General features: G+C 35.0%; 1 protein-coding gene across 2 annotated transcripts in view; it reads left to right on the top strand.

Annotated features, from left to right (window-relative positions):
• Septin7 (septin 7) overlaps positions 1 to 25392 on the top strand; it is a 63182-nt gene that overhangs the window by 33313 nt on the left and 4477 nt on the right. For both annotated transcript variants that reach the window (XM_028763728.1, XM_028763727.1), the window contains exons 5-12: positions 7281 to 7381; positions 9185 to 9319; positions 13728 to 13845; positions 16842 to 16934; positions 18065 to 18161; positions 19984 to 20035; positions 22197 to 22322; positions 24689 to 24824. In XM_028763728.1, coding sequence (XP_028619561.1) covers positions 7281 to 7381; positions 9185 to 9319; positions 13728 to 13845; positions 16842 to 16934; positions 18065 to 18161; positions 19984 to 20035; positions 22197 to 22322; positions 24689 to 24824 — 858 coding nt within the window. The remainder of the gene's footprint in view (positions 1 to 7280; positions 7382 to 9184; positions 9320 to 13727; positions 13846 to 16841; positions 16935 to 18064; positions 18162 to 19983; positions 20036 to 22196; positions 22323 to 24688; positions 24825 to 25392) is intronic.

The following is a 25392-nucleotide window of genomic DNA, read 5'->3' on the forward strand; positions in this document are numbered from 1 at the left end:
CTGTCAATTTTATAAATTAACAGCTTTTTTCTGGTTTATTTTGCTAAATGACAATCTCAGGTATTATGCCTTAGGAGCTATCAACCTTGTTTTTTGAGACACGTCTTCCACTGGCTGGGAGATTGCTACTTAGGCTATGTTGGCTGGCCAGTGAACCTCAGAGATATTCCTGTCTCCACTGTCCAGCATTGAGGTTGTAAATACATACTGCTGCTGCACCTGGCTGGCTTTTTAACATAGATTTTGCTTGTGTGCCAAGTATTTTACTGACTTATCTCTCCACCCCTTGTTTTTAGTTCTCTTTATCTATTCACTCAGTATAGCAGATGAAAATAGTAACATGTAATTTTGAGATTTTTTAACACATAAGAATCTAGTTTAACATGGAATATGATAAAATATTCAGTAAAAGATTATAGTCATTGTTTATTATTCTACAAGTTGCAGAAATATCTGATAAGTAGGTTTCATAAGGCATTGCCATCACTTACTTTCTACATTACATGTTATATTTTTCCTTTGATCTTTTTACTCAGTTTTGTTCTGAAAATACTTTTATTATGAAAACACCTTTTGAGAAAAAAGGGCACAAACTTAAGGATAAGTATTATGGATTTTCACACAGGTGTATCCAGGTAACCAGCTTCTGGGTCAGTGAGTACTACATTTGCAGGTGGTTATACTTGTTCTGTCTCATTGCTGGGGAGTATTTTGTAGAAATATATGACAGTATATGCTTTTTATTTTTGAATGAACATTTGGGTTTCTGGTTTTTTTTTTTTTTTTTACTCATATTAGTATTCTATGTATACATATGTGTAAAGACAAAAGGCATTTATTTCATTGCTTTCATGTATTGTCTTCCATGTTCAGTAAGGTTGAGTATGTCTGCTTTATTTACCAGCTGGCTGTTGAGGTGTCGTTAGACTCCTTCGATCATTTTAATATTTCTTGTCTTTTTCTTCCCCATTTTCAGCAATTCTTTGTCTAAATATGAGTCCTATACATTTTAAATCTTACAGGTGTCTTCCCAGCTAGCATTTATTTAGGAAGGTAAATCTTTTGCTCATTCACTCCCAGGGAAGAAAATGACATATTGTGGATGAGCATCATTCAAAAGTACAGCTAGAATGTGATCATCTTTTGCAGCCTCTTGGCTTCCCAACACCCTAGTAATCTAACAGATGATCTGTCCTTAAAGTAATAAACTGATTAAATATTATATCACATTTCATACACATAGACCAGTTCTGGAGTTTTGAAAAACATCTGTGACTTTGGTGACCTGAAGGGTTTTTTTGTTTTGTTTTTTAACATTTCCAGTTGTCAGAAAATGAAAGAAAAGAAAAATCCTCTCCTGTGTTATACCCAAAGAGTGAAACTTTAATAAATAATACCACAATATCAGTTCTCCCCTGAGTGTTACATTTATAGGAAACTCGTGTTTTGGGGGAGAGATTTGCTGACATTCATAGGCTTGGAAGATTACTAAGTATTTTAGTAGAGAGCTGGTTCTGAGATGACTTGATGTTCCTCAGTGGTTCTAATTCAAGTGAAAGTCTCACTTGACTAAGATGAATTTTTAACTTCCTCTGTTGGCCTGAGGATCATTATTGAGCATTTCTAGATGTGAGCACTTACCAGGCACGGATTTCCCTATACTAGTGGTTCTCAACATGAGTGGGAGCAGGCCCCAGATCATTTCATACTTACGCTATAGTCACAGAGTTTAGTGTTCCAGAATTCCTGCTCTGTGCTGTTCCACAGGTGGGACTGGTGTAATCTTATCTCGGAAAGAAGTATGAGGGGGAAGTGTTTCTTTTTACCACTTTGAAGGATATATCAAAGTGAATGCAATGATGCCATGTCACGTCTGTCTTGGTTTATATATATATATATATTTTTTACCAATAATTTATTAAAGTTAAGTGATGGGGAAAGTAGACAATTGCACTCTTCATGTTCTTATTTCAAATATAGACCCCAAGGTTGACAAAAGTTTTTAACAAACAGTAACTATGCTGTATACAGTAGTATATGTATGCAATAATTACATCTTATTTTACATTTTATATTGATTTTTAAAAACTGTAAGTTTTTTGTCATAAGATTGTGAGCTATCTTTCCTTGGAGAAAATTGTCTTCTATTGAGATTTAGTTCATTTCAAATGTTAAGTTCTTGACTGCCAAATTTATCTTGATTTACTATAAAATGTTTTCTTGATATGTGAAGTTTAGCAAATCACTTTAATGATCATTTTATAGTGATACAGATTAGGTAGCTACACGATTTTTCTAGAGACAAGAAAAATTGAAAGCAATAGATTATGTTCTTAGAATAAAATATTTAGAGATTCTTGAAGCCTTTTCATAGAACCTAATTAAATGTTCTTATAGATGCTACTCCTTTTTGGTTTTTGAACCATTCGATTGCATAAATATTTGAGTGTTTTACCCAATAGGTTGGGGTCTTCAGTAATGATGGACACATTTTCAAGGATCTCTAGTGGAAACAACTGAAAATATGAAATACCAAAGATGCTGTCATACGTATGGTGTTATTGAGATAGTTTTTAGGATTTAGTGAAGTGGTATGATGGCAAGAGTCAGTAAGTAGGTTGAGTATAAATCTGGCGCTGAAGATTGGTGATAGATGTGCACAAAAGGACAAGAATGAATACCTGTAAGTGAATATGAAGGAAGCATTTATGTCCAAGAGACCTGGGCTTGCTCAGGTACAACGGTTGTGCACCCATACCAGGTCTCTTTCACTTTTTATGTTTTCCAAATAAATGTTTGAGGTATTAAATGAAGTGTTTCTGTCTTTGAGCCAAGTAAATGTATCAGGCTTTCTTCAGAGTTTTGGCCTTAATGCCACTCTTGAGGAAGTATGAATAAAGGTGTAAACCTTTGACAGAAATTTTAACCTTTCCTTCAACATGTTATGCACTTAATTAAATAATATATTTTGTTTATGTTAATAAATATCTCGTATATAGTTCTTTGGTTATAAAGCTGAATAAGAAACATTGAAGGCTTGACTTGTTCTTAGATTGAAAAGCTATGGGCTGGAGAGATGGCTCAGCTGTTAAGAGCACTGCTTGCTCTTCCAGAGGTCCTGAGTTCACTTCCCAGCAACCACATGGTGTCTCACAACCATCTGTTAACAGCATCTGATGCCCTCTTCTGTTGTGTCTGAAGAGAACAATAGTGTCCTCATATACATAAAATAAATAAATCTTTAAAAAAAAAGAAAGAAAAGCTATATTATTAGTAGAAGTATCTGTATCTTTGACTTGTTGGATGTAATGTAGGGAGTCAAAAATGCCACAGTAAATCCACAACACACAGAAACAACATGAAATTTAGTTTTATTTAGTTTCTAGAGAAAAACAGTAGAAAATGGTTTTGCTTCATTCCTTTGTGTCACTTCATTCCTTTGGCATTAAGTTATGCATTTAATCTTAGAGAACCCTTGGTGATACTTTAAAATATGCTGATGTGACCTGCATAAGAACAGTGCATGGGAAAGTGACTGTTTGGAACAGATTGTTAAGAAAACTTTCAAATTCCTGGGCTTGAGTTAACTTGTTTTCCATGGATCCCATGAGGATACTTGGAAAACCAGATGATATGATAAAATTGGATCCTGTGAATGGCAGTAGTTTACAGTTATAGTCTTTGGATCTTTTTCATTGGTTGCTGACTTGTTTGTATTTAATCATGCATGGATATTCAGAATTTCATAGGTCAGAGATGGAAACTATCTGTATAAATAGACTCATCAAAGTACCTAAAAACTTAACTTTTCTTATCAAGTCAATAAATAAGTTAAACTTTTTAAAAATGGAGGTTGAGCCTGGGGTCTTGAAAATGCTAACTAGTCATTTTGCCACTTTTCTTATAGCCCCTGTGATTAATCTTTTTTAATACAAAAATGTCTTAAAATATAAACTGTTATCATTAAAGAAGTAATAAAATTTGTTATAAAACCAGACGCTATTTGAAGCAGATTTGTTTTATGATATATTTGTTTTGGTATGTACACCATGTGCGTGCTGAGAGGTTTAGAAAAGGGTGTCACGTGTCCTGGAAACAGAGTTACAGTTATTTGTTAAGTCAACCTGCTAGTAACCAAAACTGGTTCCTCGACAACATACACTCTTTTTTTTTTAATTGGATATTTTATTTACATTTCTGATGTTCTCCCCATACCCCATTTTCCCCCCTCCTGCCCAGGAACCCCCTATCCCATCCCCCCTCCTCATGCTTCTATGAGGATGTGCCCCCCCATCCCCCCCACCCACAAATGCGTCCAGCCTTCATGGGACCAAGGATCTCCTCTCCCACCTCTACCTGACCGGACCATCCTCCCTTGCATATATAGCTGGAGCCATGGGTCCCTCCCTAAGTGCTCGCAGGCTGGTGGTTTAGACCCTGGGGGCTCTGGTTGGTTGGTATTGTTGCTCTCCTCATGGGACCACAAACCCTTACAACTCCTTCAGTCTTCACTCTAACTCCTCCATTGGGAACCCCATGATCAATTCAATGGTTAGCTGTGAGCATCTGTCTCTGAATATGTCAAACCCTTGCAGACCTCTAAGGACACGGCTATGTCAGGCTCCTGTCAGCATACACTTCCTGACATCCACATGAGCTTCTACCTTTGGTGACTGCACATGGAATGAATGCCCAGGTAGAATGGTCTGCAGACGGCCCCTCCTTCAGTTTTTATCCTACACTTAGTCTCTGTATTTGCTCCCTTGAGTATTTTGTTACTCCTTCTAAGAAGGACTGAGGCACCCACACTTGGTCTTCCTTCTTCATGAGCTTTATGTGGTCTGTGAGTTGAATCTTGGGTATTTCAAGCTTCTGGGCTAAAATCCAATAATCAGTGAGTGAATACCATGTGTGTTCTTTTGTGATTGGGTTACCTCACTCAGAATGATATTTTCTATCTAGTTCCTAAGAACATTTACCTAAGAATTTCTCAAATTCATTGTTTTTAGTAGCTGAGTAATATTTCATTGTGTAAATGTACCACATTTTTTTGTATCCATTCCTCTGTTGAAGAACATCTGGGTTCTTTCCAGCTTCTGGCTATTATAAATAAAGCTGCTATGAACATAGTGGAGCATATGCCCTTGTTATATGTTAGAGCATCTTCTGTATATGCCCAGGAGTGGTATAGCTGGGTCCCCAGGTAATGCCATGTCCAATTTTCTGAGGAACCGCCAGACTGATTTCCAAAGTGGTTGCACCATCTTGCAGTCCCACCAACAATGGAGGAATGTACCTCTTTCTCCACATCCTTGCCAGCATCTACTATCGCCTGAGTTTTTGATCTTAGCCATTCTGACTGGTGTGAGATGGAATCTCAGGGTTGTTTTGATTTGCATTTCCCTGATGACTTAAGGATGCTGAACATTTCTTTAGGGGCTTCTCGGCCATTCGAGTTTCCTCAGTTGAGAATTCTTTGTCTAGCTCTATACCCCATTTTTTAATAGGGTTATTTGGTTGACAACATACACTCTTAATTGCTGAGCCGTTCATTACTCTAGTCTCTGGTTGTTTCTGTTTAGTGACATATATCATTAATTATTATGAAAAAGCTGAGAATGAATTAAAAATAATTTGAGGTATAGATTTGACCAGATTATCCTTTGATTGAAGATCCCAAAGAAAAATTTAAAGTCTGAACTTCTTAGACTTTTGTTTGATAATTGAACACTATGAATAGTTGAAACTCTTCTTTATTGATATTTAGTTTATTTAATATACATAGACCTCATACTTACTAATATTTAATTGATGTATTCAAATATTCTAATTGGTAGTAGATAAATATGATTGTATTTGGGATATTCAATTTCACTGATAATATAACCCAAGGTCAAAGCAGTTTGAATAACATGGTAAGTTCAAGACTTATCTAGGAGATAGGAAACAAGCCTTCCATAGATAGGCCAAATTGCTGACTTTCTTTTCCCCAATTTTAATTCTTTCACCTAATTTCAATATCTTCCTGATAATAAACTACTTTCATCAAAAAACTCTTGAAACATATAATACTCAGTTTGGTAGCTACATGAAATACAAATAAATATTCAGTTTCTTGCTCACACTCATCAACATTCCAAGAGGTAAGTAACTGTGTAATCAAGAATTGCTGTATTGGACAGTACAAGTAAAGACCAATTTTGTCATCTCAGAAGTGCGTACTATAGGCATTGGTGTAAAAGTTCTCCTGCCTGACCACCTTAACCTCAGCTTCACAGTCTCTGTTACCAGACGTCTGTTAAAAGACGTCCTGTTAAGAGGGAGTGGAAAGGCATCCTCATTTTCATAATCCTTGAAAGGTACCAAACTTCCTCCAGTGATTACTCAGCCCAGATTGCTGAAGCTACTTTTTACATGCCCATGATCACATTTGTTCCTTAAATCTGGTAATTTAATGTCATTTTAGGCTTTTGACTCTGAAAGGTTGAGTACAAGTCTAGTTTCTTTAAGTTATTTTAGCCTTTAAGAGAAATATTTCTGCTTTTGAAGCAGTGTTTGTTTTCTCTCAGACTTCTGGAAGGTAGATGCTACAGAATATGCTTTGGATAAATGATAAATACCTTCAGCAGTACAGATGAGGCCTGCAGAAAATCTATAAATTTTGCCAGGAACTAGAGCTATAGTTTAAGGCTTTTTTCCTACAACACTTTAAAATTTCTTAAGACACTTCAAGGATGAGTTTGCAAAGAGTTTGCCATATTATTTACATGTGGTTTTCTTTCAAGTAACTAGGTCTCTAACGGCCATAATTATTTTTAAGTTTAGGGGCTGGAAAGATACCTCAGTGGTTAAAAGTGGTTTTGAGAGAATTTGAGTTGTGATCTGGATCCAAAACCCTTGTAACGACCTTGTGGATATTTCAGAGACAAAGTGACTACCCAGACCAGGGATGTTAATGAGCTCTGGGTTCAATTAAGAGGCCCTGCCTCAGTGCATGAGATAAAGAACAATAAGGACTCCCACATCAACCTTGGGCCTCCACAGCCACGTACATACCATGCCCGTGTGTGTGTGTGTGTGTGTGTGTGTGCGTGCGTGTGCGTGCGTGCGCGCGCGCTTGCGTGCGCACACACAAGCACAAAGTGTGCATGTAGGTGGTTAGATTTAATTTGCAGTCAGCTTCCAAAATTGGTTTTGAGAAAGTTGAGTGTTCTTGCCTCTTGTTATAGAAAACAATTCACATAATATATAATTAATATGTACAACAATGACTCTTACAGGTGGAACAATCCAAAGTTTTAATCAAAGAAGGTGGAGTTCAGTTGCTGTTGACGATAGTTGATACCCCAGGATTTGGAGATGCAGTGGATAATAGTAATTGGTAAGATTACTATTTTGTCCCTATTGTTTTCCAGTATAGTTAGACCTTTACCTCTGTAATCCTACCAGTTCAGAGGCAGAGGCAGAGGCAGGCATATCTTTTGAGTTCAAGGCAAGCCTGGACTCCATATATGTGTGTGTGTGTGTGTGTGTGTGTGTGTGTGTGTGTGTGTGTGTGTGTGTGTGTCAAGTTCCAGGCTAGTCAGAACTATACAGTGAGACCCTGTTTTACAAACAAAGACAGAATAACAAAAAAATAACAAAAAGGTAACAGTGAGAATCATTAATTTTAAATGATTAGGGCTTGGGTTCATATACCAACTTTGCTGTATTTCTTACTTGAAGATACTGCTTTCTGGACTGGTCTGGGTTCTTGTTTTGTGTCTTTTTTTTTTTTTTTTTTTCTTTTGATGTTTTGAGACATGATCTCTTTGGGTCCCAAGATGTTTGAGAACTTTAAATCCTTTTTCAGCCTCTGAATTTTCTCTATATACAGTGGAATAATACCACTTACACATATATATTACATATATGTACATGTATAAATATATATACACATCTATTACTATTGTAATATATTATTACCTCTTATACTTATATAAATTATAAATTTAAACATTTTAACTGTAATTTTGTTATATAAATTATATTACATCCTAACTTAGTAATTTTTTAGACTTTAGATTTTCAGTAAGTTATCGATGAGTTAAAGACTCATGGAACTACAGCTCACATTGAAGTTGAGGTTTAATTAATTAAGATTTTCTTAACTCTAAAAATATCCAGTAAATTTATCATGAGGTTGTTTGTATTGTTGAATCTTTGTTGGAAATTTAAAACTGTGGATATAAGTTTTTCAGATTGTAAAATATTTAACATTGACATAGTTACTAATGTAACTACTAATTATTAAAGTTTTGTTCAAATAGAACAATTCATTTTTTAAATTTGAGTTAAAAAATAATGAATCAAGATATACTTCATGTCATTTATCTATTTTTTTCTGTGTGTGTGTGTGTGTGTGTGTGTGTGTGTGTGTGTGTGTGTAGGGGATTGGTGTTTTCATGGTGTTGTCTGTCTGTCTGTCTATCTGTATGTATGTATGTATTATGTATACAAATGTAGAGGCCCAATTGTCTCTTTGATGACTCTCCCCTTTTAATTTTTGAGACAGGGTAAAGCTTGTCAGTTTAGCTAGACTGGCTGGTCAGTGAGCTCCAGGGGTCCATCTTTGCCTCACCTTCCTTCAAGTTTGGGGTAACAGGCACTTGCCACACTATGCCTGGCTTTTTACATGGGTTCTAAGGATTAGAATACAAATCTCCATGCTTTAGTGGTTGAGACATCTCCCCAACCCTAATTTTTACCTACTTTTGAGTCAGTATGTAGAAAAATTTGAGATTTTTTTTAATTTTTATTGGATATTTTATTTACATTTCTGATGTTCTCCCCTTACCCCACTTCCCACCCACCTACCCACCCACCCAGGAACCCTCTATCCCATCCCCCCTCCTCTTGCTTCTATGAGGATGTGCCTCCACCTACCCCCCCCACTCCCACCTCCCCACCCTCGAATTCCCCCACACACGGCTTGCAGCCTTCATGGGACCAAGGATCTCCTCTCCCAACTATACCTAACAGGACTATTCTCCCTTGCATATATAGCTGGAGCCATGGGTCCGAGATGTTTTCTACTGGTGAATTAATTAGTTTATCAAATTAAAACTACTGTCCTTTAATTGTCAAGCAGTTAATTTCTTTATAGGATTGCAGCTTAATTGTTCTGTTTATCTGCATTATACAGCTGGCAGCCCGTTATCGACTACATTGATAGTAAATTTGAGGATTACTTAAATGCAGAGTCTCGAGTGAACAGACGTCAGATGCCTGATAACAGGGTGCAGTGTTGTTTATACTTCATTGCTCCTTCAGGACATGGGTCAGTACCTTGATACTTTGCTACACCGTTGTGTATAATTAATTACTCATCTTGTATGCATGTTTTAGAATAATGATGTTTGTGGAGTACGCAAAACTAGATCATTTATAAAGCAACCTAATCCCATGTAAAGTGGCTTGGAATAACCTGTTTAAGTCCTAGTTAGTCATTTTACTCCTTAATTCTGCATACATAACTGCATTTCATCTTCACAAAAAGAAGCATTTCCAGTTTCCATTCTGAGTTTTGAGATCTTAAAACTAGTGGTTTTTTTAAGTTTTGGTTTTTGTATCACTTTTTATAGGAGGTTGAACTACCAAATTAAGTTTATAATTATATAGAGAGTTTATAGAGATTCTAATAAACCCCGAGGTAACAACCTATAAACAAAGTAACTTCTTATAAACCTAATAAAAAAGGTAATAATAAAAAATAAGTTTAAGTGCCAATAGTTTCTTATGCTATGTTTTTTTTAGTAAGTGGTTTGTTAGACCTTAACTGTGAATTTAAGTCAGTATTACTCCTTATTTTAGGTAGTTAAGACTGAACTAGTAACACATTCGTCTGATACTATCTGCTTGATAGTAACTAACCGGTTCTTCAAAAACAGAACAAAAACTCTATACTCTTCTACTGTTTGGGGTAGATACATGTTATGATTAGCTATTAATATTTCTATTTAATTTAATTCTATTAGCTATTTAATTTTTGTTGGTGGGTGCATAAATCACAGCCTAATTTAACCATCTAAATTAGGTGCCCCTGGTTGGCCTCAAACTCTTAGAGCTCTACCTCCCTCTGCCTTCTGAGTACTAAGATTAAAAGTATATGCCACCACTGTCCAGTCCTAGGAACTTTTTCTTAGCACAGCTTCCTAGAAGTCAGCCTAGTAGGATCTTCTACAGTTAATAGAAATCAGTGAGTTTATAACAAATCTTTGGACCCTTTCCAAGTGTTAGGATTCTTATGAAATTACATTCCTATTTTCCTTTGAGAGTAATTTTTATCTCTTAAAATTACATGGGAATTAAGAGTTTTTTTTTTTTTTTAAAAAGAAGTGAAATTACAGTTCAAATGATATATATGTCCTTTACCCATTTCTTGATTTTCACAGGGGAAAATTTTATTTCCTGTGTCTATTCCTAAACAGTTGACCAGCTTAATAATTTTTAGAGATAGAGTAAAATTTTTCCTATAGATTTGTGATACTTAAGGATTAAGTTAAAGATTATGACAGTGAATTTGGTATCAGATTACAAATGGCCTGCTCTCTGTGGGCTGAAATTACATACAATTTGGCAAATGAAACATGGGTCTTCTGTGAGTCTCTCAGTTCTGTACAATATGGTATCATCAGTTCCTTCTTCAATCAGATACTTGTGTCATTATTGGATATTAGGCAATTTAAATTTCATTTTTTATTGTTTCATTTGTCTTGTTCACTGTTCAGTAGCTGCTATTAAAAGCTAGATTTCAGATATTAAAATGTTGATTTATTCTTTTAATATCTATTGCCACTTTAAACAAAGATCACTCAATGAATTTTATTTTGAAATATATGTAATTAATTAATGTTTGTTATTTGGTTTGAAATCATGTTACAGGCTTTGAAGTAAAATAATCTTTTTCTCTTAATGTGGGTTTATCTTCTAGAAATTGTATATAAAGGTCTTTTTCATGTTCAACTAATTTGTTCAGCTGAACGTTTAAGAGCATACATGTAGTCTCACCTTCAGAGTTGGCTATATAGTGAGTTCAAATTTAGCCTGGAGCTTTATAAGATCCTGTCTTAACCTCCTACCCCCCACTTTGAATTTCTATTAATTTAATCTTAGAAAACTAAATGGGTACAGAAAAAATCTCAACCACCATATGATTAACATGTTGAACAAACTAGGTTTTGCTGTTAACTCACTTTGTAAGCGGCTGATATTTTTATACTAATTTAGAAGTATGGAAAAGTTTTATGGAGTTTTTTTACCCTTTTCCCTACAATTTAATTTTTAAATTGATTTCAATGGTTTTTTGGTCCTGATTTTATTTATTATTTATTTTATCATTTATTATTATCATCGTCATAATCATCATCGTATTTCAACTGTATAAACCAGTGTATCCTGGAATGTGCTTTGAGCTCCCACTTTGCTCCATCTCCCCAGTGCTGCTGATACCAGTACACACTCCTGTGACTGCTGGAGCTCGCTCTTAGTTTATGCTTAAGACGTTGACTTCCCTGAGTCCCTGCCATAGCTAGTATACGTACCTTCCTTTTTAAATGTTGTGATACTTATGCTAAATGCATAGTATTTAAGTAATAGAACTAAAGCAGAATTTATGTATATAAAATCCTTTTGTAAGTATAAAAACTGAAAATTTTATTATGATCTTTTGTACTGTTGTTCACTGTTAAGATACTGTTAAAAGCTGAATTTTGCCCTTATCATTGTTTATAACAGTGAATTATAACAAAATTCAGCCTTTTATTTTTCTCATTGTCCCTTATACAGTTAAGGAATAGCCTTTGGGATCACATTTCCATTATCTTGACTTATTACTGTGGAACATTAATTATAGTCCCTGGAACATTTTAAGTGTACACACTCAGTCTTCACTATGGTTCCTAAATGACTTGAGAAAATGATAGCACTTTACTTCGTCATCAAATATTTGGGAACCTTTAGCACCTTTGCTGGGTGCTAAAAAATACAGATGAGTGAGGTAAAAGCACTCAACTAAAAGGAATTTTTAGTGTTAGAATGGAAAAAACAAACACAGGGCAAATGTTTCCTAACACAGCACATAAAGTGCTAAGGCCCCTCTTCATCTAGAGAAGGCTTTCCAGAGGGATTGGACATGTCAGACATGTCTGTCATGTCTGAAAGAATGAATAAGTAAGTACTAGGAAAGCAAAATAGGTAGATTGTGAAACTAAAGAGTGCTCCAGGCAGGGATGGTAGTAGCCTATGACACTTTTCAAGTATAGCACTTTTAAAGAATTATGAGAAGTTAAATCTATCCTGACACAATGCACGTAGATTAAGGAGAGAAATATTTGTCTTCACAATGTTAGTGAATCACAGCAGCTAAAGAATATGGCTTTTAGTAAGACTGTCAGATTGAAGTAGCTCTTGTGTGGGTAGTATGCTAGCAAACCAGAAAGGCTTATGTAGTTCTCTACTGTGGAGTTCTTGATGGTCTGAACTGAAGTGTTGAAAATGGATAGGGTATCTGTCTCTGTGTTAGTGCCTGTATGTTTGTCATGCAGGCCTTGATAATCTCAGGGAATGAAGGAAGGAGAAAAGATAAGCAGTCTTAGGTGTTTGGGGATTAAGTATTTGGGTACATTGTGTAGTACCTACTGTGCACTGAGATAGAAAACAGAAGAGGAGAGAAAAATGGAGATTCAGGTTGAGCTCTTGATTCTAAGGAACATGGCATATTCCAGGAGCATAACCACTGAGTTAGACAGTGACTTGAACATCTCAGTTAAGCTTTGAATGGGCAGTTTGGGGAATTATTGGCCATAAATTATTGTAGTGATTTTAGTAACGCAGAATGTAGGGTTAATAAATGAAGATGACCTAGCACAAAAGTCTGGGAAATGCACTAGTTAAAGATCTGCCTTATAGGGCTGGAGAGATGGCTCAGCAGTTAAGAGTACTGATTGTTCTTTGAGAGGATTTGTTCAATTCCCAGTAACCACATGGTGACTTACAGCCGTCTATACTGGGATCTGATGCCATCTTCTGGTGTGTCTCAAGACAGCTACAGTGTGCTCCTATACATAAAATAAATAATTCTTTAGAAAAAAAATCTGGCATACAAAGAAGATCTTGGGGATTGATTCTAGATGAGCTGGTGAGGGAATATATTTTAGGTGCTGCATACTGGCCACATTAGATGGTAAGTACCACAGTGGAAGTATTTGGTTTTGAAAGTATAAGTGCCAAAACACAGCAGCCAGATTATAACAAACAGGCATATTGAAGACTGACTTTTAATATTTTGTCTGAGAAAGATAGTTGACAGCAAATATTACATATATCAAAAGAGGACTAAAATTTTTCATGGAATAAAAAACTCACCCATCTTGTTATGGTCCTTAATAAATATAAAGCTGCTTCTAGGAAATACTATTAGGAAGGAGCCTTTCTGGTTTTTCCAATTCCTCTTTAGGGCTAAAACCCAGTGACCAGAGTATTTCAAAAGCAAGAGTCAAAAAGCCTCCTTAACCACTCCATTGCTTCTTAAAGTCCTGTTCTGCCTGTTGGCTGACCCAATACATCTTCAGAGTGTTTCTGATAAGTAAATAAAGTAGCTTATTGTATTAAATTAATTGTCAGAGATATGAAGAATCCTTTTTTTTCAAACAGATGTATTCAGTCATATTAAATACTATATATTTCAGACTTAAACCATTGGATATTGAGTTTATGAAACGTTTGCATGAAAAAGTGAATATCATCCCATTAATTGCCAAAGCAGACACACTTACACCAGAGGAATGCCAACAGTTTAAAAAGCAGGTAAGTAAGAATTAATTAACTTATGTGTTTTCCAACTGTTCTTGTAATTAATAGCTTTTTAGTACAAATAGTCCATTTATCTTTTGCTTATTCTTACAAGCTTATGCTTTTTCTATTTTTCTCTTGAATCTTAATTTTGTTTGTATTACTTAATGGGATAAACATTTAGAAGATAATGCATATGTACACACACACACACACACTTAGCTTTCTCGACTAAATTTATGTCCTGTTATTTCAGTAATATTCTTAATGATATTTTTTCTCATTTTGTTATATTTGTTTTGTTCTATATGGCATGTATGAAATCTAAAGTTGCTGAGCAGTGGAGGTGCACACGTTTAATCCCAGCAACTTGGGAGGCAGAGGCAGGCGGATTTCTGAGTTTGAGGCCAGCCTGGTCTACAGAGTGAGTTCTGGGACAGCCAGGGCTACACAGAGAAACCCTGTCTCAAAAAAACCATTAAAAAAAAAAAAAAAAAAGAAATCTAAAGTAAATTTCTGAAAGTCTATTTCAATAGTCTTTTTTAAAATTTCAGGCCAGCATTTTAAAGAACAGCAATTTTGAATTATATTCAAAATAGACTTGAGAGTTTTATTATCTCATCTTTATAGGCTTCTATGTAAAAAAAAAAAAACCTTTTTAAAATGAATTTTAGAATACTTCAAAACTTGTTACAGTAAGAAGAACCTGTTAAAATTTGCTTTGAAGTGGTATTATATTCTTACAAATTGTGACATCTTAAACAGAGTTTACTACTGATATTCTCACCACAGGTGTGTTTCTCTCTTCCTTTAGCCTCTTCCATTCTTTTTCCTCCTCCCCTTCCTGTTCATCTTCTTCCTTTTCCTCATTTTTTTTATCCTTTTTTTTTCCTCTTTTCTATTTTTCTTATTTCTTCATTGTTATTTGAGACAGGGTTTCTAAACTGTACTGGACGCAGCATCATGGCAGTCTTGTTTGTGTCTCTACCTCTTAAGTTTCTACCTTGGATAGTCTATATCTCTGTATGAATTTATTGTGACAAGTTAGAGGTGAAAGGATGGGTTGTTTAGTAGTGAGTTCTACTTTAGATTGGTCACAAGCCTACTGTTTGTTTCCCTTCCTTTTTCTTTCACTGAACACTGCACCCAAGTCCTTTAGTGCATATACTTTACCTCTGTGTTGTTCTTCTAGTCTCAAGTTTCTTTTCTGTATGCTTAGAGCGATGTTTCTTACCCGTAGAATCATTTGGAGATTTTTCAAAATCATTGTTGGACATTATCCTTACCAATTAGTTGAGGTCTTAGCATTTATTTTGAAAATGCTTACTTATATAAGTTTACTGTGTAACTTTTGACCAAGGACCACTGCTGTCAAGTCTAGTAGCTATTTTATCTGTTGTTTGTTTGTTTGTTTGTTTGTTTAGGTTTTTTGAGACAGGGTTTCTCTGTGTAGCCCTGGCTGTCCTGGAACTCACTCTGTAGACCAGGCTGTCCTCGAACTCAGAAATCCACCTGCCTCTGCCTCCCAAGTGCTGGGATTAAAGGCGTGCACCACCACTGCCCGACAGTCGTTTATTAAAGACAGGGTCTCTATGTAGTCTTGACTTTATAGACCAGAATTTATGGAACTTAGTCTATAGGCCAAGCTGCCCTCAAGATTTCAGAGATTTGCCTGCCTCGGCCTCCTGAGTGTTGGGATTAAAAGCATGAGCTATCATGCCAGGCATCACTTATTTTCACTGTTTGTACTTTGAGACAAGGTCTCACTGTGTAGGTCTGTTTTTCTTGGAACCCACTATTTAGACCAGAATGGCCTCAAATCAGAGATCCACTTAACTGCTGAGACTAATGGCATGTGCCACCTCACCCAGCCATTATTTTGTCTTTAAAGTAGATATATATGCCCAGTGATGAAGATATGGTCCTATTGATGGGCATTGGTAATTTAGCTTGTTCTTTTTTGTGATAGGCTCTCACTTAACAGCCTAGGCTAGCAAGGAACTCTTAGTCCTCTTGTTTCAGCTTCCCACACACTAGTATTACAGGCATGTACCAGCATGCAGAGCTTACTTCTGTTTATTTCTGTTCAGTATTGTAGTCGTGTAACTCATTTTGTTTATAGCCCCTTTATTGCTGTTGGAGACTCTTGCTGTGAGAATAGCAGTGTAATAAGAGTACAGCCAGGGAAGGTCTTGCTAGGAGAGTGGTAGGAGTTCAGATTGTATGGGTAGGTGACAGTTACTTGCATGTGTGTATTCTCTTGACCTTGAAATCCTCTTGGATAAGATAATTGGATTTGAACCAGGTAATTCTAATATTGCCAAGTCTTGAGGTTCTTTATTTCTACTGTGTGTTTTCTCCTTCCTTGCTTACTTGGCTTTAGATTTATGCCTAAACAACTTGTACATGTAATGAATTTTTCTGTTAAAGTGTTAAACCTTTCTCTGTGACTGTCGTGTTTTTTACTTACCCTTGCTACAATTTTTAGGTGACTTTAAGCTCTGTTGTTTGAGCTTTCAGAGAGAGTTAAGTTATATGAAGAGAGATAATCTTCACCTTAAATAAATGACCAAAAGACATTATAGTAGAGACCAGCTGAGTAAATGCCATTGTCATTGTAAACTCTTCTGTCATTATTTTGAATTCATTTGGGACAACACCCATATGATTCACACTTCTGAAATAATTGAATTTAAAATACCTTAAATTTCATGTCACTATTTGTCTGTGTGTGTATATGGGTTAAGGAAGGGAGGAAGGTGCATGCTCTGTCATACTTGTGGAGGTTGGAGAAGCATTTTCTAGAATCAGTTCTGTTTCTGCTTTTTTTCTCCTTCTACTTGGTATGGTAGGCACCTTTATTTTCCCTGTTCCCCTGTAATAGGTTTTAGTATTTAAATATGAACAAAGCATCAGAGGTCTCATATAAAAAAACAATTCAAGAAATACTTAGTAAAAATACTGCTAATGTTATAATTATGTGTGGTACCCTTTCCCTCCTTCTGTTTTAGATAATGAAAGAAATCCAAGAACATAAAATTAAAATATATGAATTTCCAGAAACAGATGATGAAGAAGAGAATAAGCTGGTTAAGAAGATAAAAGTAGGTTCATTTCTTTGCACAGTAAGATGTTTGAGCCTTCCAATTGTGCTTTATTTTGAAAGACTAAAAGTCTTAAAAAAAATAGTTGGCTTACAGAAACAAATGTGGATATCCCCTAATTTTATCAACTTTATAGTTACTTTTGATTAGCAATACATAGAGCAGAGCATTGCACAGAGTAGGTGGATGAATACCATTCTGAATGTTTTTCAATTAATTGCTTTCATATTTATATAATTTTTTTTCACTTTAAGAAACAAGTATGAGTAGGCAGGGAATTAATTTTTGTGTTTTCATTTTTTAAGAGCCTGATAAAACTTGTCTCTTTTTATAAAAATCAACAAAACTCTACATCATTTGAATTTTATGGTGTTTTGTTTTTTCTAGCTTGACCATCCTAGAACTAGCTTTGTAGGTCAGGATGGCCTAGATCTATCACCTGCCTCTGTCTCCCAGATGGTGGGACTACCACACCTGGCTTTTTAATTATGTGTGTTTAAATTTATACTTGTTTTTGAGTACCTGGAGCCAAAGTGGTTTACTGAATACTGGTCTTATTATGATACATGCATAATATAATTACTGTGTAATTGATAGACTATTTATGTCTGACCAATGAAGAATTTCAGGAGTTTTACAAAATAGCCTTTTCTATAATTCTGAGAGATACAAAAATATTGGAAAGTTATACTCTGCATAAAGATGAGTGAATACAGATTTAAAAAGTAGATGTGAGGTTCTGACTAGTTTAGAAAATAGATATTTTCTGCACCTCATATTGTTAAGGATAATAATGAGATAGATTTGTGATCCTCTCTCTCTATTCTTTCTTAATATCAATGTATTTTTTTTATTCTGTGTCAAATATGGGATGGTTTTTAGAGTAAATTTTGTAACTAATTTGACCAATACATAGTACATTATTCTTAAAACTTCACCTGCAGAGCAGTATTCATCACATACTTTAGTAATACTATTTGAGTAACAGTTTTCTGGATAATTAATTATTGCTTGGCTGGTAAGAGTGAATATAGGTTTTTTTTTTTTTGTTAATATGTTGAATATTACAAATTATTTATTGAATCATGAGTACTGTAAAGATGTGTTTAGAATATCACTTTATTTTATAGGACCGTTTACCTCTTGCTGTGGTAGGTAGTAATACTATCATTGAAGTTAATGGCAAAAGAGTCAGAGGAAGGCAGTATCCTTGGGGTGTGGCTGAAGGTAAGGTTCTTTTCAGTGGATAACTTAATGTACAAGTCTTACAAAGGTGCTAAAAATGTGTACTGTAGTAACTAATATAAAATATACAATGTATATTACACTCTAGGTTTTCAGTGATAGTTTATATTTCATTTCCTACTCTTCAGTTTTCTGTTAAGTAGAATTCCTTTTCTCAAATGCATTACCTAAGCCAGGGAAGTATATGTTTTGTTTTGTTGGTTTTTTTTTTTGTTTGTTTGTTTGTTTTTGTTTTTCGAGACAGGGTTTCCCTGTGGAGTTCTGGCTGTCCTGGAACTCACTCTGTAGACCAGGCTGGCCTCGAACTCAGAAATCCGCCTGTCTCTGCCTCCTAAGTGCTGGGATTAAAGGCATGCGCCACCACCGCCCAGCCTGGGAAATATATGTTACTTCTTCAATTTGTAATGCTTCACAGTCATTTGTCATTGTCCCACTCTCCTGGGCCTGCACCCCTTCATGCCAGTTTCTCTATCTTGTTTGAAAGCATTTCCTAGGATGTAATAAATCTTTGGAAATGGAGCGATTTGGAGAGAGCCAGTCACAGTCATGTGACTAATGCCCTTTCTTTCCTCAATAAAAGGTCATTAGTTTCCAGTATGGTTCCTAGCATATTAATTTTCAATGCCAGTAAACTCTTAGTGATAACATCAAACCTCAGAAATCCTATTAGCAACAGAAGTATTTTCATAATTTTTGTATTATATTAGCTTACTCTAATCTCAGTCTTCTATTTTGTACTAAGTTGGAGTTGCTGTTTGCTGTTATGTGCTGATATTTTATATAGTTGTGTAATTTTTATAAAATCACGCCAAGTTACTGTCCTTATTTGTGATTTTGCCCAAGGACCGTCAACTTTGTTTCCAGGTAACTTGCAATTATTGAATTAAAGCTTTACAAGTTTTATGTCCCTTAGAAGTATACTCTGAAACAATTACTTTATTTACATAATTATTATTTTTTAACATTCCCTTGCTATATCCTCTTTTAGTGTTCTTGTTGATTATAATTTTTTAAAAAAGAAATAAAAAAGGATCTTAAAGCTCTTGACTAGCCTTTTCATTTTGGTTGTCTCAAGGAGGTTTTTATATATTCTCCCTCAGCTACAACTCTTAAGGTTTTTTAATGAATCATATAATAAACATATTCTGTACTAATAAGGAGAAAGTGCATCTTTCTTTCAAATTATCAGTGTTTGTTTCCAGAGAGCTCATTCATTACATTTCTATCACTGAGGGTTAAGCTACACGAAGAAGGGCTAAGGGGATGGATGTCTTAGTGGATAAAAATGCTTGCCTTGAAAACTTGAAGACTAGAGTTCTGATGAAACAGCCTTCCAGGCTTGGCATTCCACCTGTAGTCACAGTGCTCTAGTGGGAGAGACAGGATCCATTAAGAAGGCTAGGTAACGCAATTACTGAGCTACAGGTTTATCAAGACTCTCTGCCTCTGTAAATAAAATTGAGAGTGGAACTTAGGAGGAAACAGTTGATGTTAAGCTTTCCTTCACAGATACACATACATGCATACACGCATACATCTGACACAAATACACTTCACAAAGAAAAATTTAAGAATGGAAAAGTGATGTTTTTAAAATCCTCCACTAGTAGTCTTAGGGTACCTTTGCCTGTCGTGCCTGTTAGTTCCATTGTATAGTTCTATGTTAGTATTAAACCTTAATAAACATCAGATCTAGGCAGTTTACATATTCTTTCCTTGGTTTTATTTCCGTATTCCTTTGAAAAGATAAACTTTATTAAAATTAACATGTGTGGTCTATTTTCTTTTACTTCTTTTTCTACAGTTGAAAATGGTGAACATTGTGATTTTACAATTCTAAGAAATATGTTGATAAGGTAAGTATAAACAGCAATGAAAGCAGTACAGGGTTTTAGCACCCAAAGAAAATTAAAGTTCAGAAGACTGACTTTGTCTTCTGTTAGTGGAGCTACTGTGTGTGGCATCTTTGCTCCTACTGATTTGTAAATAATGTGTGACAGTAATTTACATTATTTATCCAAGATTTTAGTTATTAGCTGCTTTGAATGTGCAAAGCTTCAGAGCTGGTAAGGAAGACTCCCTAGTATTGCAGAGGAATTTGACCATGCTTGCAGGAAGATTTAATAAGCATATCAGCAAGATACTACATACACATATGAAAGTATAAATTCTGCTATTAGCATGAAGAGATGGCTCATCAATTAACATCACTGGCTGTTTTTCCAAAGGACCTGGGTCTGATTCCTAGCACCACATAGTAGCTCACAACTCTAACTCCAGGGAATCCAATAAACTCTGGCTGCTGTAGTAACAGGCACACAAGTGGTACACAGACATATATGTGAACCAAACACCCACACACATAAACATAAAAATAAAATTTCTAGTACATTTACCCTAAGAAGGATGAATGTTTTATGTAGCTACTGGTTGTTTAATAAATATTTGAAGGAAGGAAATTTCAATGCCAGTTGCCTAATGCCTGTTTCTATAAATCTGTTACAAGTATTTGAAATCTTACAGGCTAAAGTTAGAAGTCATACTTGACAATCACAGAACAGTATTTTAGTGACATAGATAACCACCAATCCTAAATGACGCTAATGCAGGAGTTTAATAATATCTTAATTTATTCATAAATTTATTTTATTAGTTTTTAAGGGATGTAGTGATTAGATTTAAATTAAGAAAATATCATGTTTTTCTTTCATTTTTAATTTTAGTGAAACTGTAGTTAATGTTTCATGCAGCCCAGCCTGGCCTTGAACTTTGTATATAGCTAACACTGGCCTCGTATAATTGATCCTGCAGCCTCCACTTCCCAAATGTTGGGAATACAGATGTGCACCACCACACTCTGCTAAAAATATTGCTTCATGTTAGCATCATAAAATTCTCTTTATTCTACACCTGGAGAAACTCACACAGTGATATATTCTTAAATACTTTTTATCTTCTAAGTGTAGTTACTATATTTTTTAAAAGTTTCCACTAAATAATATTTATCTGTAGCAAGAGTATAAAAGAAATGCATCTTTATGTTAAAGAAAATCTTATAATATACCTAAATATGTAATTTGGTACACCAGTTCCAAAAGATTTAACAAATTAGTGTTAGCTGTTCCATTTTACTTGCCAGATGTTGTAGGAACTGGGACCTGCCCAGCCTGACCAATGTCAAGGGAATAGAGGCTTAGGTGTCACTGTTGTGGCTAGAAGAGAAAACAAGTGCATTGGTAGACAAGAAAATCAAACTTAGTACTAAGACAAGTAAACTTTGAAAACTGCTTGGGAATGTCAGAAGATGAACCTGATAATTAGGTTACCTTGTGTTTATGATGTGATACGTAAGGTACTTAATAATAAATAGGATTTGAATGTGAGGTAGGACAAACAACACTGCATCTTTATTTTTGTTGAAATTGTGATAAAATGGCAAAGATGGAATATACTGGAAGTTCCAGGTGTAGTGGGGAATGAGAAAAGGGAGGATATTACTCAGTCTTTATTATCTCTAATCACTAAATGACCGTGTCATCATATTCTATAAATTATATACTTTATTCCTTGTACTTTGATTTTTTTTTATATACAATAGAAACATTATCCAAAGAAGCATATTCACTGGACAGCTTTGATAAACGGGGAGTTATTCTAAATTAAGGTTCCCTAGTTGGTAAACAATTTGATGTGTTATTTTAAGGGTCCATGTATAAACTAACCTGGCGAAGCTTAATATTACCATGGTAACAGTTGCATTCAGGAAAGCAGTTTCTGTTTGATACGAACTTCAATAGCAACCCACTTTCCCCTCTTGAACTATTTCTTTGGTAGAAAGCTTCTTCTTTGAGTGATTGATGGTCCTTGAAAGCTCATCTGGAATCTAAATTTCTGTTTGTCTTTATCTACTTTGTCAATGAAGACATTTGAATGACATCTTTCTTAATATTTTGTCTTGGTGAAATCTTTAATTGTATCAAGCCTTTAACATAAGCAAACTCTTGCTGTTTGTGACAGAACACACATGCAGGACTTGAAAGATGTTACCAATAACGTACACTATGAGAACTACAGAAGCAGAAAACTAGCAGCAGTGACTTACAATGGAGTGGATAACAACAAGAACAAAGGGCAGCTTACCAAGTACGTATATAATTTTCTACAGGAAAAAATTAAACATTTTATTTCCTTTCTTAAAATTCTTGTTGCACATTAGAATATTTGGGCGATGATTCTTTATTTATAACAGCAGAAAATTATGCTGTTAAGATTTATCTTGGTAGGTTTTTTATGTCTTACTGTTAATTGTTGAAATGATTATTGTTCTGTTCTTTAAGAACTATATGTTCTTGTCATTTGCCAGTCATCTTTAATAATTCATACAGCACACGCTAAACAGATAAATACAGTTTTGAAGAGAAAGTTATAAGCAATTTCTTGGGCTGTCAAGATGGCTCAGCTGGTAAGGACACCTGGGGGTGCATTTTGTTGTGTGATGGAGTTTTTATTATTGTAGCTTGAGGGTTCATAGTTGGGTTTGCTTGATGACTTTTCTCCTGGTAGCACACATATCATCCTAATGTAGATTAAACTTGAGTTCCAGCTAGATTTGTCCATGTTCTTTGACTCAAGTTTGTGATGTCTTCAGCAATAGGATCTTACCATCAAATCTGGAGGGCAAATAACATTGGCAGTATACTATAATTTGTGTGTTTAGGGGGCTTGTATGGGGTCTCATATGCTAACAACTCCAAAGGGGGTAATGCACTCCTGATACTGGGGTGGTTATTTGGTAGCATGTGGTGTCTACTTGGAGTATTGCCCTCAATTATAGGGTAACTTCATTTAACATCCTCTTATATGTTTGTATTTTAGAAAGTATCTACAGTAGTAGATATTTGTATGACTTTTTCAAAAGGCTTTTAATGTTATTTCCTCATACTTTCTTCCTGTGCTCCCCTACCATACCCCTATTTCTCTTTCCTGTAGGGATATTCTTCCTTTCTCCCTTTATAACATCATATTTATTTCACCTTCTTTGAAAGATCTCTGTGAACTTTAATGTCCATAGACTGAACTAGTTTTTTATTTAATTTTAAAATGTCTATTCTAGTATTTCAGAAACATTCTATGTTTAATTTACTGAAATTGTTTAAAACTTAAGACACTAAACTACTTAAGTGAATGGATTTTCATCAGCATTAAAGTTATAAAGAACATAAAAGTCTGCATAAACTAAATGGTGTTTTAGATATTAGATAGTAGTTATCTTCAGCATTTCAACTGAGTTGCATAAATTATAATAAATATAGTTGTGACATCAGTAATTATCTTAGAGGAGATGATCATACTTGAGATTTTAGTAAAACTAATTCCTTACATACTTACTATCTTTATTAGCTAAGTTATTTTTTCTCCCATTGAATTTTTTTTCTTTAAGGAAAATAAATCATGTGACTTTCTGTAGTTTTCTATGGATATATTTTGGGACCATTCCTTTTTAGTTTTCCTTGTACAGTTTATTTCAAAGATAACATTGTCTTAGTTCTGGTTTCTGTTGCTATGATACAACACCATGACCAAAAGCAACTTGGGGAGGAAAGGGTTTATTTTACTTATACTGCCATAATACTGTTCATCATTGAGGGAAATCAGAGCAAGCAGGAAAAACAGGACAGGAACCTTAAGGCAAGAGTTGATGCAGAGGCCAGGGAGGAGTGCTGCTTACTGGCTCACTCCTTATGGTTTTCTCAATTTGCCATCTTATATAAACCAGGACCAACAGTCCAGGCTGGCTCTACCCACACTAGGCTGGGCTCCCCATCAATCACTAGTTAAGAAAATGCTTACCTACAGTCTAATCTTATGGAGGCATTTTCTCAATTCAAGTCTTGTACTCTCAGCTCGCTTTAGCCTGTGTCAAGTTACATAGAAAGTAGCCAGAACAGTCATGTTTAGAACTAAGGTACATAAGAGTTAAAGAAACAGCTTCCCAACAGGTTTTTTTTTTTAAGTTTTTTTTATTTTTATTTTTTTAATTTTACGTATTCAGCATTGCTCTTTTCAGACACACCAGAAGAGCACATCAGATCCCATTGCGGATGGTTTGAGCCACCATGTGGTTGCTGGGAATTGAACTCAGGACCTCTGGAAGAGCAGTCAGTGCTCTTAACGACTGAGCTATCCAGCCCTTCCTAGCAATTTTATTCTTAGGCTTTACTTCATTGTAATCATTTGTAGAGATTGAGATTTAAATAAAATACTAATGGAGAAGGTGTTAACTTCGTTGGTTATGAGCATATTTATACATGTTACAGTTTCTGAAGGATTCTTCACCCATATGTATTATATAAGACTTGGAATTTGTGTCTAAAATGATGTAGATACTTGTATGCATCCAAATGATAATGGTATCTGTAGCATCTCATTGTTCTATCACCTCATTGATAATTTAGTATTGCAGTTCTGACTTACAGACCTTAATGATTATTTCTAAATGCTGGTGGCAGGAGCCCTCTGGCACAGATGGAAGAAGAAAGAAGGGAACATGTAGCCAAGATGAAGAAGATGGAGATGGAGATGGAACAGGTGTTTGAGATGAAGGTCAAAGAAAAAGTTCAAAAACTAAAGGACTCGGAAGCAGAGGTAATCAGTTTAATTAGCAATCTGTCAGTATTTCTTTTACATAATATGTTCATTGAAGTTTAAATTTTATCTGTATACACTTTCAGAAATAATATACAAATATGATAAAATAGAAGAATAAAAGTAACTATTTTTATTTTAAGAATATATTTATGTAAGGACTTAAGCAGTATACTAAGTGGGAAGACAGAATACAAAATAGTTTAAATACTGACAGTAAATTACTAGTTATAATGAGCAATAAAAATATAACCCATCTCCTAAACAAACTTACATTATACCGCCTGCCAGTAAATGCCAGTAACAGTACCCTCCTGAGAGACTTGTGAAGAAATCTGGACCAAGTTCCTTTTCCCCAAATGCCTGCTTGTCTGTTATTTGTCCCTTCCTCCTATTTCATAGAACCCCACTCCACTATGCTTACCAACATCTGTGAGATAAAGTTTGTAAAGCTTTCTACTTACATATGTAAAATATTTTAATATATGCAAATACATTATAGACACCTAGTTAGCCTTGCTTAATATTTGTTCTTGAATCATTCTGCTGGGAATACTTGGTATAGAAC

This window comes from Grammomys surdaster, unplaced genomic scaffold (genome assembly GCF_004785775.1).
Source record: "Grammomys surdaster isolate TR1022 unplaced genomic scaffold, NIH_TR_1.0 140, whole genome shotgun sequence".
Classification (NCBI taxonomy): Eukaryota; Metazoa; Chordata; class Mammalia; order Rodentia; family Muridae; genus Grammomys; species Grammomys surdaster.